Source organism: Mangifera indica, chromosome 20 (genome assembly GCF_011075055.1).
Source record: "Mangifera indica cultivar Alphonso chromosome 20, CATAS_Mindica_2.1, whole genome shotgun sequence".
Taxonomy (NCBI): Eukaryota; Viridiplantae; Streptophyta; class Magnoliopsida; order Sapindales; family Anacardiaceae; genus Mangifera; species Mangifera indica.
The window spans coordinates 10,993,817-11,009,594 of record NC_058156.1 but is presented as its reverse complement, the minus strand read 5'-3'; the positions used below and the strand labels follow the sequence as shown (position 1 = coordinate 11,009,594).

Below are 15,778 nucleotides of genomic sequence, written 5' to 3'. Positions count from 1 at the left end.
TGTGTTTGTCAAGGTTGCTCCGTATCGACATGTTATGAGATTCGACAGAAAAGGGAAGTTAGCACCACGATATATTGGGCCGTATGAAATCATTCAGAGGATTGGTAAGGTGGCATATCGGCTTGCATTGTCACCAAGTATGAGACGTATTCATAATGTGTTTCATGTATCATTGTTGCGAAAATGTCTTGATGACCCATCCCAGGTGGTTAGACCTGAAGATATTGAGCTAAAGGACAGTTTGGTATATGAGGAACGTCCCGCACGGATAGTGGATCGACAAATTAAAATACTTAGGCGCCGACAAATCCCTTTGGTCAAGGTCCAATGGCGAAATCAACGGGAAGAAGAGGCTACTTGGAAGATAGAGGAGGATATAAGACAGAAATTTCCTGAATTATTTGAGTGAATTTCGAGGCCGAAATTCTTTTAAAGGGGGGAGAAATGTAATATTCTCAAATTAATAAAAAGGATAATTTAGTTATTTCGTTATCATTGTCTGATTATTTTGTTAATATTAAAATTGTGTGTATATGCTTGTATCCAGAAATTATATACATCAAGGGAGAATTCAAAAGAGCATTTCGTTGCTATATTTTTAAATATACGAATTAAATATATGTATATTTACACGTTTAGTTTTAAAAGACACTGATATGGGAATTTAAGGCCGCAAATGATTTTTGTTCTGGAGGCGTTTTGGAGTGATATCAACGCCGAAAAATGGGGGCAGAGAAAGGGAAACATCTCATTTTATTTTTTAAAGCGGTTACTTTCCTGGGGCGAATACTTTGCTGCTTCCTTATATAAAAAAAAGAAAAAAAACAGTCATTTTTCTCTCTGGCTGCTATAGTTTACATCTTCACAGTTTTCTTTTCTTAAAATCAATTCTTTTGGGTCAAAAAGGGAGAGAGCTGAACCTGTTGCTTGTCAACCAGGAAAGGAATTAGACGGGGAGATAACTGCCACGTGAAGACCGACGTAATCGCCGGAGGAGAGGTAGGCCATAAATTCCATGTAAAACTTTGCATGTCGTAAACTAGATTTTGAAAGTTGGTTTTATATATTTATGTGTGTGTGATTATATGTTTGTATTATGAGGAGGTAGCGTACAGTATTGATGATGATGATTAGTTACGGGATGTCTTGATGTTTGAGAGTTAGAGAGAGAGTGATCATGGATCTTTGATGAATAAACGGAGCTCGACTATTATATGTGTGGCAGTAGACACTAGGCGCACTTGCACGGAACCGATGTAGTAGTGTTGTGACTGAGTCACTGCCTGAAACTGTTAGGAAGCGAAATCTAAAAGAACATGCAAGTTACCGTCATCTTCTTTCCAGGAAGCCAACTTGAATTACGTAGTCTGTAGGATGAAGAAGAAATAAAAGAAAAGGAGAAGGAATTAAGCATGTGTAAGTTATTTTGGGTAGATAGGATATTGTGCATGCATCCACACTTACTATATTGCACCTGCACCATTTTAATTAAATCACAGAAAGTATATTAACTAGTTTTATGGATAGAATAAGTTATATGATGATTAATTTATGGTCTTGATTATTAATTTTGTAGACTGTTTTCCAGATTAATTTTATGTGTATATATATATATATATATATATATATATATATATATATATATATATATATATATTCATGGGATAATATAATCATACTAATTGAATCAATAGCATCACTCGTAATTAGAGATCAGTGGATGAGATGTCCTGATCTAGTGAATGTTTGAACCGTTTGATGAGACGTCACGGTTTCAATTAATGAAAAAAAAATAATAGTTATTAACTGGTTTTGTGGTAATTATGTAAACAACATCTGTGATGGATGTTCGAAATTGAGAAGTATGAAATAAGAGGTATCTGAGATGGATGCCCTAATACGTTGGCGTAAGAGACACCTGAGATGGGCGTCCAGCCGAGTGCGTCAATGACGCATGTGATGGTAAAGTTCCATCGAGAATAACCATAAGAGATATCGAATTTATTCTAAATGTCTACTGAGTTTTATAGCTCATATATATTTATTTTAGGGTGTTGCAGGTAGGAAAAATAATGGGGTAGGCGAGGAGGCGAGCAGATCAACACGTTGAAATGCGCTTTTAGCTACACTTATTTTACAGCTATTTTGTTTGTTATTATGATATTTAATAGAATTTATCCATTGGAAAATTTATAAGCTTATTTATAATTTATGAATTTCTTTTGGGAGACTTTGAGACACTCATTGATTTCTAATAAATATTATGATGGTTTCTCACAAGTATTGAATTTTATGGCTATTATATTATTCTCTTTAAAATAATAATAATATAAATTGTTACCAAGGGTATGTAAAAAAAAAAAAAAAAATTATGAGGGGTATTACAGGTATAATCTCCAGTTTCTCCAAAATATTAACAAGAAGCCAGAAGGAGAGAGCTCGGCTTGTGCCAGATTGAAGACACTAAGAAGTACCACGTCCTTCCAGTTTCACGAAGTGAATCCTGTTGGCCACGACAATGATACTGACAAATTATTGGATCAACTGCTTGATAAGAAAAAGCCACAGCGTGTTGTAATCTCAATCTTTGCCACTGGTGGTTTGGGTAAAACAACACTTGCTGGAAAACTTTATCAACATCCAGAAATCAAGAATAAGTTCAGTTTTCGTGCCTTCGTTTCTGTGTCTCAAGATTACAATACTAAAGATCTTCTTGAAAGAATTATACAGTCGTTCAAGAGGAGTCGATACATGCCAGAAATGTCGTAGGAGGATATGACAAACGAAGAATCGATGGGGAGTTATCTTAGAAAATCCCTGAAAGGACAAAAATATTTGGTGGTGATTGATGATATATGGCATAAAGAAGCTTGGGATTGTCTGAAAAGAGCCTTTCCAGATGAGAACAAGGGCAGCAGGGTGATTATGACCACTCGCAATGAAGACATCGCTAGGGGAGTAGATGACAGTACTTTTCCTTATCCACTTCGATTTTTAACGCCAGATGAGAGTTGGCAGTTATTTTGTATGAAAGCTTTCAAGAATCCAAAAGTGGACCAAGGATCAAAGCCGAAGGAATGGGAAATGGTGAAAAAATGTGGCGGTCTACCACTCGCCATTGTTGTATTGGGTGGACAAAATAGGGAAGTAACAACAGGCGAAGCATAAAAACATTCACTGTAATTTAAATAAGCTTAGAGTTTATCTTTACTTAGTCTGCTAGATTATTCTGGTACAAAAGGGATTGCTAGTTGGACCGGTAAGAGCACTTTTTATTGATGAAATATCAACCGGCTTGTGGATGATGTATGAAGAGAATGCTATGGTTGTGATTGAATTTATCGAGAACAGTTGGAGTCATATAAGTAGAAATTTCTTATCTTAAACTATAGATAAGAAGTTCTCGAAATTGAGCTAATTCTTTTCATAATCTTCATTTGCAGATTCCTCTTAATTCTACAAAACAATTAGGAGTTCAGTTGATGAAGAGCCGTGGTCTCTTCCCAGAAGCATATTGGTACTGGATTAGACTAGGAGATTTGGTCGCCTATGTATTTCTTTCCAACTTCCTTTTAACAATGGTTTGATAGTAAGTATTCCATTTTTATGAGCTTCAAAATCCATGGTGTTAAAATATTCTTATAATAATTGAGTAATTTGTTGCAGCTTGGGGAACACCTCAGGACATTTGATGAGGAGTGTAGTAGTAAAGAAAGAGAGCCAATGGAGCTATAACACATGAAAAAAGCCTTTTCTGGTACAATAAAACTATGCGTACCCAATTTTGGTACACAATTTGTGTACACAGATGAGATGTCATCATGTGATTGGATTTTTTTTATCATATGGTGACATATGTTTTAAAATCACCTAATTGCATGATGACACATCATTGTGTACATGAATTGTGTACCAAAATTGGGTACACATAGCATTGCTCTTTCTGGTATATCATTTTGATGAAAAATTTATCAACTTTGTGGTATTTTTTCAAAGTTGTTACATTAATTCCAATGGGCATTATGCAGAAAGAGGAAATGAAAGCTAGAACTCTATAGCAAATAAATAAATAAATACGTATTTATTTATTCAAATAAATAAATAAATATTTATTTATGTATACACACACATAAATATTTAATAATTACTATTATATAATAATTTAATAATCACTAGGTGCACAGTGGATGTCAATAAAGTGGATCATGTGTAGTTTTTAGATAGTTATTTTTACCTGTTTTAATGGTTCCAAAATTTTAAGTAAAAAATTTCTCTCTTTCTTCTCTATATTAATTATTTTGCCAACGGTGGGATTGGTTCCACACCAACTCATTGAATTCTTGAGAGTCATTTGTGCCATAAATGAAGCTGGAAGATTGGTCATTCAGGGCAACCCAAAATAGTTTTGTTTCTGCACCCTATTTACATGAATAATTCCTCACTTTCTTCGTTTTCGTTAATCATTTTCAGATGCCGCCTTCATGCCAAGGGGTGTAGATGCTTTGCAGGAGGGGGTTTAGAGGACCTCGCATAAAGTGTGTGTGTGTGTGTGCGTGTGTACATATATATATTTCGTTAATCATTTTCAGATGCCACCTTCATGCCAAGGGGTGTAGATGCTTTGCAGGAGGGGGTTTAGAGGACCTCGCATAAAGTGTGTGTGTGTGTGTGCGTGTGTACATATATATATTTCGTTAATCATTTTCAGATGCCACCTTCATGCCAGGGGGGTGGATGCTTCGCAGGAGGGGGTTTAGAGTACCTCACATAAGGTGTGCATGTGTTTTTACATATATGTGTGTGTAGGCCTCCACCAAATTTCTCCGAAGGTTTAAAGCATCACCTTCAAGACCATTACTATTTTTTATTAAATCAGAATTATCAATAGGTCCAGGCGTCTATGAAGAAATCACATCCAAACGTTGAAAATCATAATGAAAATTATGTAGTGTATGAAGGAAAAAATCATGATGAAAATGTTCTTTGAGAAAACCAATGTTAATGTGCATCAGAATTTCATAAACTTTGTCCTACAACACAATGAATATTGGAGTAAAATGGAGGAGATGGATCAAAGGCTGCCTTCATTCTATTAACTTTTTGTTTTATATTTTTAACTAAAGTTTACCAAGATGTTGTTTAGAGCTATAAAATGTCAAAATTAAGAATGCTTGTTGACATACCATTCAAAAAGACACCTATACGTTTGCAATGTAGATTGATATTTTACTGATTTAGCAGGTTTAATCCTTATAATAACAATTAAATACCGTAAATATAAGTATATTCATGCAAGTGTAGAATTTTGCTATTACATTAATCAAATATACTTATGACATACCGTATATCTTCAGGACTAAATGAGGACTTCAGTATGTTGATGGCCTCCGAATATAAAGTTTCTGCTTCATCAAATGCCTTCTTAACTCTATACAGCTCTGCCTAAAAGGATAACCAAAAAAGCAGTGACTTCTTAAAAAATTTAAGCACATATTTTACTCAAACACAGAGGGTTCAAGTTGAAAGAGTGATTGCGTAATCATAACACAAGTACAGTGTTGCAGATATCAATATACCTTTATAAGACAAAAATAATAAAAACAAAAACGGAACAAAAATCAACACTGAAGTATACCCTGTATCCTCCTTCAAGCATGTTGCGGGAACGTTGAAGTGGCACCAAACAATTGGTAGATCAAACATACCTACAAGTCCTAAAACATGAGCTAAACTTATTCAATGACACAAATAAAAGGTAAGTACCAATCAGATACGTCACGTAGATAATAGTTATAACCATCTAGAAAAGTAATGTATTTACAGACCCTCTTATTCTTTCCAACCAAATGTTCATCCTACAGAGCCAAAAACTTGCCAACCATTATTTAAGCATGACTAGAAACATGAATACTTAAATGAAAAACAAAACAATAAGAAAATATCCAACCATAAGCTCTACCTTCAAAGAAGTATTTTTATTTTGGCTTTCTCAGCAAAATGTCAAGAGATTAGTCTTCGACATGGTCATTGAATTGAATTTGAATAGGATTATACATTCAAATAAATTGTAAAAACTTATTTATAAAAATTGAGACACCCAGATTATAATCCGGTAAATTAATTGTTTATTTTTATTATAATTTCAAAATAATCAATTTAAACGTCATCATCTCAGGTTGTATAAATAAATTTATGCGATTGGTATATTTTTCTTGGTCCTAGCTATTTTAAGAATCATTGATCTTTAAAATTGATTGATTTGCGGAGCTGTTGGCAAAACTATCAAGAAGAGAAATGGCTGCAAATATCAACCCACATCCTGATATTGATCTTTACACGAAAGTGAGATAACCTTTAGAAAAATGACAACTACATTATGTTATATTCTGTTTTCCTTTTTGTTAATGGTTAATTAATTTTGCAGGGCGCATCAGTCGAAGGGTAGGAGAACAAGGAGAAATCCATTACTTTTTTAACTATTATTTTTCTCTTAACCTTCATTTTCTATCTGTATGAAAATTTCATCGACATCATCATTAAGTTAGATTCTTCTTCATTTAATATGGTAAGAATATATTATCAAACCAAAGAAACGAATTAACAAAAACCAATAATATCAAAATTGGGTATATATATTTTTAAATATATAGATGATATTTTATTATATAATTAATTAATTTTAAATTAAAAATAAAATATATTTTAATTATATATTAATTTATTATTTATATATCTAATTATATATTAAAAATATATAAACACATAATATTTCCTGTACCAACAATAAGTATCAATAGGATAAAAGTTCTTTATTGTTAGCAAAATAGTTGACAGCTATCAATGATAAATAACTCCTATAATTGGTGTCCCTACAAGTTTATATAAAGTTGAATTTACGTAAGTGAAATAAAAAATATTTTAATATTTAGTAATGGATCAAAATAGATATAACATTTGAAATATTATCCACCTGCATATATAGACAAAAGAGGTACATATTATCATCTGTCAAATCGATGTGGGAAATGAAGAAAAGAACAAAAAAATAAAGATAAAACTGCACTGTTCTTCATCTTCGGCTCATTCTCTCTGCGAAGAATAAGAAATAGGATTTTTCATCAAAGAAGTTCTCATGGTTAGTATTGGGTATTTTTATTGATCTATTATATATGTCTAATTGAACGGATCTGATGTTTTTTCACCCGGATTGCCAGACTAACATCTCGTGTACTATATAAACAATTTTAACCCTAAATTTTCTTTTGCCAAATAAAATTGTCATTTATTCCACAATTTTCCTGTATTCTTCTCAAATTGATTCGTCAATATTCTCTTTTTTCTAAGCCACTAGTTGAAGTTTCACACCTTGTCATGAACTGAATATATGTAAAAGAAAAAGTCCCGTTCAGCATCTTCATAAGCTGGATTCCCATTGATTTAATATGATAAGAAATCATTACCAAGCTAAATAAATCAAAGTAGTAATCCAACAATCAAGAAAAATTATTTGCTTTTTTGAAGTGAGATATGATTCTCTTACTTTTATGATTTCGGTGTTTAAATGTTCAAATAAAGATAGACATATATGCACGTTAATGTGATTGAAGTCATGGTAGGGACCAAAACGTAGGTCCCAGCTCTTGATTATGTCATGTTGCATATTTTTAATCATATAACTTGATCAGACAATTAATCTTATTTCGTATCTTCCTGATCTACTTAAAAGACTGTATTATTAAGATTCTCATTGATTTAATATGATAAAAAATGATTACTATACTAAATAAATCAAAGCATTAATCTGACAATTGAGAAAAATTATTAATTTTTTTAAAAAAGATATGATTCTCCCACTTTTACGATCTTGGTGCTAAAATGCATGAATATATTATCCAAAGGAAAGAAACCAATCAACGAATACTAATAACATCAAAATTACATATAAATATATTATCTATATATTTAATTATAAATAATATTTATATATATCTTCTAGTATATCATTAATAATTTTAATTTAAAAATAAAAATATTTTAATCATATATTAATATATTATTTATATATCTAATTATATATTAAAAAATATATAAAATATTGATAAAAGTTTTTTATTGTTAGCAAAATAATTGATACCTATCAATGATATATAACTCCTACAATTGGTGTCCCTACGACTTTATATAAAGTTGAATTTACTTGACCGAAATCTAAATTATTTTAATATTTTGTAATGGATCGAGATAGATATAACATTTGAATTATTGCCCACCCGCATATATAGACAAAAGAGGTAGTTCTAGAAGTGCTATTAGTTTCTTTGCTACGAGACATAATTCTCCCACTTTCCCACTTTTATGATCTCGGTGCTTAAATGCATGAATAAAGATGGACATACATGCACGTTAAATATATGCATGTTAATCAGATTATCACCTATATTACATGTTACGTCAGCATTGATAATAAAAGATTACTGTAATCTTTTATTACTGACAAACTAAACAAGAGAATAAAAGATAGATTATCAAGATAATATTAAAAAACCCAAACCAAACGCCCCATAAGAGAAAACCAACTTGGATAAAGAGTTGTACTGCTTATTACTTGCATAAAGGCCAAAAGACTTTTTCCCACCCAAGTTTTAGAGTATATCTAAAGTCTCACCTATGAGGTTTTAAAAACTCAAACATTCACCTATCTCTAAATTTTTTTTAAATTTTTAGTTAAATAAAAGGGTTAAATTATTATTTTACCTGTAAACTCTAAAACCCTAAAAATTTAAATCATTTTTCTCTCTTAGTTTGAAAAACTAACAATTTCCTCCAAAGGGAAACTAATTCAATGAACAGACAACGTCTTTTGATCTAGCAAAAGGAGCATCATTTGAAAATCTAGTGAAAGGACGGTGTCTGGACAACAAAGCATTGTCTAGATCTAGACGATGTTTCGTCTGTACGACAAAAGATAATGTTTCATCATTCAAATAAAGCGTCTTCCAGATTTGGATGATACTTTATTGTCCAAAAGTGTTACCTATATCTGGACAATGAACCCATTCAGAGTGACGATTTGACTGAGAAGATCAATTGATGGTCAGATTCTCTAAAATCACTAGAGATGAAATCCTAAAAATAGGGGGTAAAACAAAGTTTCAAACAGTTTGGAAGGCGGCTACAAAAGAAAGAAAATTGAAAAGTATGAAACGGATAAGTAAATTTTTTAAAACTTAATTTTAGAAATAAATTTTTGGTTTTTCAAATTAAAGAAAGAAAATAATATAAATTTTTAAGATTTTTAAGTTTAATAATAAAATAATAATTTTAATTCTTATAACTAACTATTCTAATTAAGCTTAATAACTCTCGGGTGAGTATTGAAGTTTTTGGAATTCCACTGAAATATTTGTGCGAATAGGCTAAACCTCCCGTGTGATTAAGTCTTTTGGCCTAAAAATATCAACTTGTCATAAAAAAACTAAAAATATACGCTATTTAAAGGAGTTCTCGTTAGTAAGTACCAAACTTAAAATACCTTGTTGAATCTTCCTAAAAAGTAGAAAAAGCAAAAACAAGCTTGTGAAGTATGGTTGATGCTTTAGTCTCATTTGTGATTGAGAGGCTTGGGGAGTATGTAATCCGAGAAGTAGAGTTCTTTCGAGGAGTGAAAGGCGAAGTGGAATCAATGAAGAACGAGTTGGAATGGATGCATTGTTTCATAAATGATGCACAAAAAAAACAAGTTAACGACGATACCATACGGCGGTGGGTACTTGATATCATGGACATCGCTTATGATTGTGAGGATGTCTTGGATGAATTTATTTTCAAAGTCCACAATGAAGGGATTCCAGATACGCTGAGTGTCGACCAAGCGACTACTTCAGAGAGAAGGCAAAGATTCTTAACTTTCTTGGAGAAGATTTGTTGCATTATTTGCAGCAAAACCCGGCAACAGATTGATTTATATGGCATTGGCAAACAGATTGAAAGACTAAAGGGTAGACTTAATGATGTTTCTCGCAGACGTCAATCGTATAACCTCCAAGACATTAACAACAACATAGAAGGAGAGAGCTCGGCTCGTGGCAGATTGAATTCACTAAGAAGAATCTCTTCCTTCCAGCTTGAAGAAATGAACGTTGTTGGCTACGACGATGATACTCGCACATTATTGGCTCACCTACTTGATAAGAAGAAACCACAAAGTTTCGTAATCTCAATCTTCGGCAGCGGTGGTTCGGGTAAAACAACTCTTGCTGGAAAGCTTTATCATCATGCAGAAATCAAGAATAATTTCAGTCATCGTGCCTGGGTTTCTGTGTCTCAACATTACGACACTAAAGATCTTCTTCAAAGAATTATATATTCTTTCAATAAGGATCGAGACTTGCCAAAAATGTCAAAGGTAGATATGACAAATGAAGAATCAATGGGAAGATATCTTAAAAAATCCTTGGAAGGACGCTCATATTTGGTGGTGATTGATGATATCTGGCATAAAGAAGCTTGGGATAGTCTGAAAAGAGCCTTTCCAGCTGAGAACAACGGCAGCAGGGTAATCATGACCACTCGCATCAGAGACGTCGCTGAGAGAGTAGACGACAGTACTTTTCCTTATGCACTTCGATTTCTAAGGCCAGACGAGAGTTGGCAGTTATTTTGTACGAAAGCTTTTAAGAATTCACATGTGGACCAAGGATTGGAGCAGCTGGGCAGGGAAATGGTGCAAAAATGTGGCGGTCTACCACTAGCCATCATTGTATTGGGTGGATTATTAGCCTCAAAGACAAGGAAAGAGTGGTCCGAGATTCGTAAGCACATCTGGAATGATATGGTGAACCAGAATATTGAAATCACGTATTTATTGGCTTTAAGTTTCGATGATCTACCTTCAGAGTTGAAGGTGTGCTTTCTTTACTTGGGCCTCTTTCCAGAAGATCATGAAATCAAAATAAGGAAACTAATCCGATTGTGGGTGGCTGAAGGTCTCGTATTGCAAAAGGGAGAAAACACAATGGAAGAGTTGGCTGAGAATTACTTGGATCGGTTGATCAACAGAAGTCTGGTTCAAATTGGCCTAACTAGTCGAGGTAGAATTTTCACATGTCGAGTCCATGATCTCTTGCGGGATCTAGCAATTCGAAAGGCCAAAGAGCTCAACTTTTTTTGCACCAAGCATGAAACCCAAAATTTAGTTGAGTCCACAACATCACGACGACAAGCTTTTTATCCTGGGAGAAATACGCCTTTGCTCCTTCAACATTGCAGTCTACTCTCTCGTTCCCTTTTTTTCTTTGGTCAATCCTCCTTTCTTGACCTACCAAAAGTTTGCATAGGTTTTCGAGTGGTAAGAGTTCTCTATCTTGATAATTGCTACTTCGAAAATTCAAACAACTTACCAGAGGAGATAGAAAAGTTGATTCATTTGAAGTACTTGGGATTAAGAAATACATCTATTCTTCATCTTCCATCTTCGATTGGCAAGTTGCAGAGCCTACAAACTCTGGACTTATCAACAACACGTGAGCACGGTGGGCGTATTCAAATACCTTCTGAAATACGTATGCTAACGGAGTTGAGGCATCTTATTGGATGTTTTGATACGAAATTGAAGATTGACAATTTGACAAAACTTCAAACTTTAAAGAACGTACACGGTTGGGTTTGGACTCAAATTAAGACAGAAAAGCTGGTTAATCTTCGAGAGCTGAGAATTTATTGGAACTATCCTACAAAGAATGGCGAGGTCACTTTGGATTCCATTGCCAACCTGAAAAGTCTACGGATTTTATCGATTACATTATTCGATGGTAGCAGTTATTTTGGTTCATTGGAACCCCTCTCTCATTGTGAACATCTTCAGGACTTAAACTTGGAAGGGATTATACTGAACCTACCAGAAAACCTGCATGAGCTAGTGCCAAATCTTGAGTGTCTATCATTAGATGGGTCAAATCTGAAAGATGATCCGATGCCTAAATTAGAGAAGTTGTTGAACCTCACGCATCTCCAGTTGGGCTTCGATTCTTATCGAGGAAGAAAGATGACATGCTCAGCTAATGGTTTTCCTCGGCTTGAAATTCTAAATCTTTGTCCGGGGCCTTTGTTGAATAAGTGGGATGTAGAACAAGGAGCTATGCATGTGCTCAGGGATTTGAAAATCGTAGTACACCCCGAAAAGGGGCTTTCAAAATGGGTGAGGTCCATCAACACTCTAAAATTGTCAGCTCGAGTGCATCTGGAGCGTGATACCATCTGTCGCCTTTGACTTTCGTTTGTTGTGTTGCGCGTTCATCAAATTTGTAATTTGGTAAATCGATTTTTTTTTTTTTTCAATCTGTAATTTGATGTGCTTAATTCTCTCTAACTTGTAATTTGGCAAGTTTTTAATTGTTAATTTGTTGTGCTTTCATGAAAAGTTGTAATTTTCGGGAAGAAAGGCTTGTTTGCATTACTTTTCCTAGTTAATTTGTAGCACTTAGTTGTTTAGTCATTTTCTCTTCTTGGAGCTAAGCATTTCCTCATGAGATTTGTTCAAGGACATTCACATTCATTTAGTTTAAGTTTTGTCTTTTAACATTTTGTAGTAGTTTAATTTTATAAAATATATATTTCGACCGAGTCTCTCACATCCCGGTAATCGGATTTATACATGCTTGGACAATCTCCTTTTGTCATCGTTTCTTTGCAGGGAACATTGAAGTGGCACCAACAGTTTCCTTGACATTGGACAACTTGGTAGATCAAACATACCTACAAGTCCTAAATCATCAGCTAAACTTATTCAATGACACAAATAAAAGGTAAGTACCAATCACAGACGTCACATAGATAATAGTTATTACCATCTGGAAGAAGAAAAGTAATGTATTTGCAGACCCTCTTACTCTCTTCAGCCAAATGTTCATCCTACACAAATATACAAATAGTAATGTTTTTTCCTTTCTTCCATTCTTTGCAAACCAAACACGCTTTCTGCTATAAAACCTATACAAATAGGATCTTACGTCGGATTTGAATAATATTTTATTATTAAAATAAAAATAATTTTAAAAATAAAATATTTTAAAGATTATTAGATATAAATTATAATTATATATAAATAATTATTATATTTATTTAGAGATAATAAAAAATACTAATATATTATTTTATTTAAATATCTTTAGGTATAATTATTTTAAAATATTTTTTTATATTATTTGTTATATTAATTAAAAATAAAATTATTTTTGTCTTAAAAATTGAATAAATAATGATATAATTATAATAAAATTAAGATTATCTTGATAATCTTTTAATACCTAAGATAGATATGATAATCAGATTATCTTTTTTAATACCTAGTATATCATCATTAGGAATAAAATATTACCGAAATTTTGTATTATTTATAAACTAAATAAAATAATATAAGTAATAAAAAATATATCATTATATTAATCTTTCAATCTCTTAAATTAAACAATTCCTTAAAGGTAGTTTGAATGCGCAAAGAGAAAAATTTTAATTATAATTTCTGGTTTTTGCATATTTATTTTATAGTTGGAAAACCATATGTGCCAACTGGGTTATGAGCATTAATTGAATTGGATAAAATCAAAGGATTAAATATAAGTATTTATTAAGAGCCCGTTAACCCAGCTTCCATTTGACTGTCTTATGAACCCAAAATGAAAGAAGAAAAATAATTACTGTATCAGCGGCTGAAATTTTGCTGAAACAAGCGCCGGCAAATATAAATTGGGTTCATGTCCATCTCACATGCATGTTTGTGTTGTTTATGGGTAATTAATTATAAATAAACATAACATAATTATCCATGTTATGTACATATAGTATGTTTGTGTATATTCGCATAATTTTTCCCAACCAAATAATTAACAGTTACTCCAAAAAAATTAAACAATGTTTGTGAAGCCAGCACACAACATAAAGAAATATACATATTCACATGATTTTTCCCCAATAATTAATAATTACTCCTAACAAACTAAATAGTGTATGTATCACCATTTGATTTGAATAATATTTTATTATTAAAATTAAAAAATTATCTTAAAAATATATTATTTTAAAAATTATTAGGAGTATATATTTTTTTTTGTTGAAAAAAAACTGTAGAAAAGTATGAAATCTAATTTTATCGACTTGAAACTTGCAATCTAGTCATGCATGCTCAAGCTACTGAAATGCGGTATTTGTTGAAACATTTTTAATGTGGTTTACACCCACATCAAAAATTGGACCATTTCGGTCCATTATGCAAGAGATGCTCAAACGAGAATGTATCTATTGTTAAAATAATAAAATTGTATGTCCACATTTTAGGAATATTAATTATTTAATTATCTTTTCTACCGTTTATATATTTAATCACATTTTTATTTAATATATATTTATAATCATATTTATATTTAACTTCCCTTTAATAAGAAAAGTTATTTGGTCAAGTATTTAATTTAGTGTTTGGCCAAATGTTTGTTTAGATATATATAAACGATTGAAAAAATAACTAAAATAATTAATATCTTCACATTTTAAATATACAAGATTAATATTCAAACAATATATTATTATATAATTTAGTAATTTTAAATTAATGATATATTATTAGTGTATTATATTATATATAACTTAATCTAGAATTAAGACTATTGAAGCAAACAAGAACATACGGTACAATTCATCTTGCCTTTTAAACTGTCTCCAACATGTGATGTGCATTCAATTGTATCTTTCTTATTAATATATCTTTGGCACCAAATAACGCTAATACTAACCCTTATATGGACAATACAAAACTAGTTGATATAATTATTATGTGGTGCCCCCCCTTCCCCCTTTTTTTTCGATTGATGTCATGTTGCACATTTCTACCCATTTAACTTGATTAGACGGTTGATCTCATCTCCAATCTTCCTAACCTACCTAAAAGGTTGTATTATTAATGTTAGTGTCTCCTATATGTGGCGCACATTCAATTGTATTTTCCTTATCCATATATCTTTGGTGTCAAATAACAATAATGTTAACCCTCATATGGATAATATTAAAATTAGTTGATATAATTATTTGGTCAAGTATTTAATTTAGTGTTTGGCCAAATGTCTGTTTAGATATATTTAAACGGTTGAAAAAATAACTAAAATAATTAGTATCTTCACATTTTAAATATACAAGATAAATATTCAAACAATATATTATTATATAATTTAGTGATTTTAAATTCATGATATATTATTAGTGTATTATATTACATATAACTTAATCTAGAATTAAGACTATTGGAGCAAACAAGAACACACGGTACAATTCATCTTGCCTTTTAAATTGTCTCCAACACGTGATGTGCATTCAATTGTATCTTCCTTATTAATATATCTTTGACACCAAATAACGCTAATACTAACCCTCATATGGACAATACAGAACTAGTTGATATAATTATTATGTGGTGCCCCCCTTCCCCCCTTTTTTTATGATTGATGTCATATTGCACATTTCTACCCATTTAACTTGATTAGACGATTGATCTCATTTCCCATCTTCCTAACCTACCTGAAAGGTTGTATTATTAATGTTAGTGTCTCCTACATGTGGCGCACACTTCCTAACCTACCTGAAAGGTTGTATTATTAATGTTAGTGTCTCCTACATGTGGCGCACATTCAATTGTATTTTCCTTATCCATATATCTTTGGTGTCAAATAACAATAATGTTAACCCTCATATGGACAATATTAAAACTAGTTGATATAATTATTTGGTTAACTAT

The 15,778-nt window shown here is 31.9% G+C and overlaps 1 protein-coding gene and 1 long non-coding RNA gene across 2 annotated transcripts; one reads left to right on the top strand and one right to left on the bottom strand.

Moving 5' to 3' along the window:
• Positions 1-5,296: 5,296 nt before the first annotated feature.
• LOC123203860 lies at positions 5,297-5,683 on the bottom strand. The gene is made up of 2 exons (XR_006499390.1): positions 5,636-5,683; positions 5,297-5,442 (listed from the first exon to the last, which is right to left on the bottom strand). It is a non-coding gene; the product is annotated as an uncharacterized LOC123203860 (long non-coding RNA).
• A 3,854-nt stretch (positions 5,684-9,537) lies between these two features.
• Positions 9,538-12,668, top strand: LOC123203859 (putative disease resistance RPP13-like protein 3). Its single transcript, XM_044620316.1, has one exon. It carries the CDS (start codon positions 9,584-9,586, stop codon positions 12,266-12,268), a length of 2,685 nt encoding a protein of 894 aa, XP_044476251.1. The 5' UTR covers positions 9,538-9,583; the 3' UTR covers positions 12,269-12,668.
• The last annotated feature ends 3,110 nt before the right edge of the window (positions 12,669-15,778 follow it).

What these genes read in the sequence shown, in the direction of transcription:
- LOC123203859 (XM_044620316.1), top strand. Translation starts at nt 9,584, where the DNA reads ATGGTTGATGCTTTAGTCTCATTTGTGATTGAGAGGCTTGGGGAGTAT.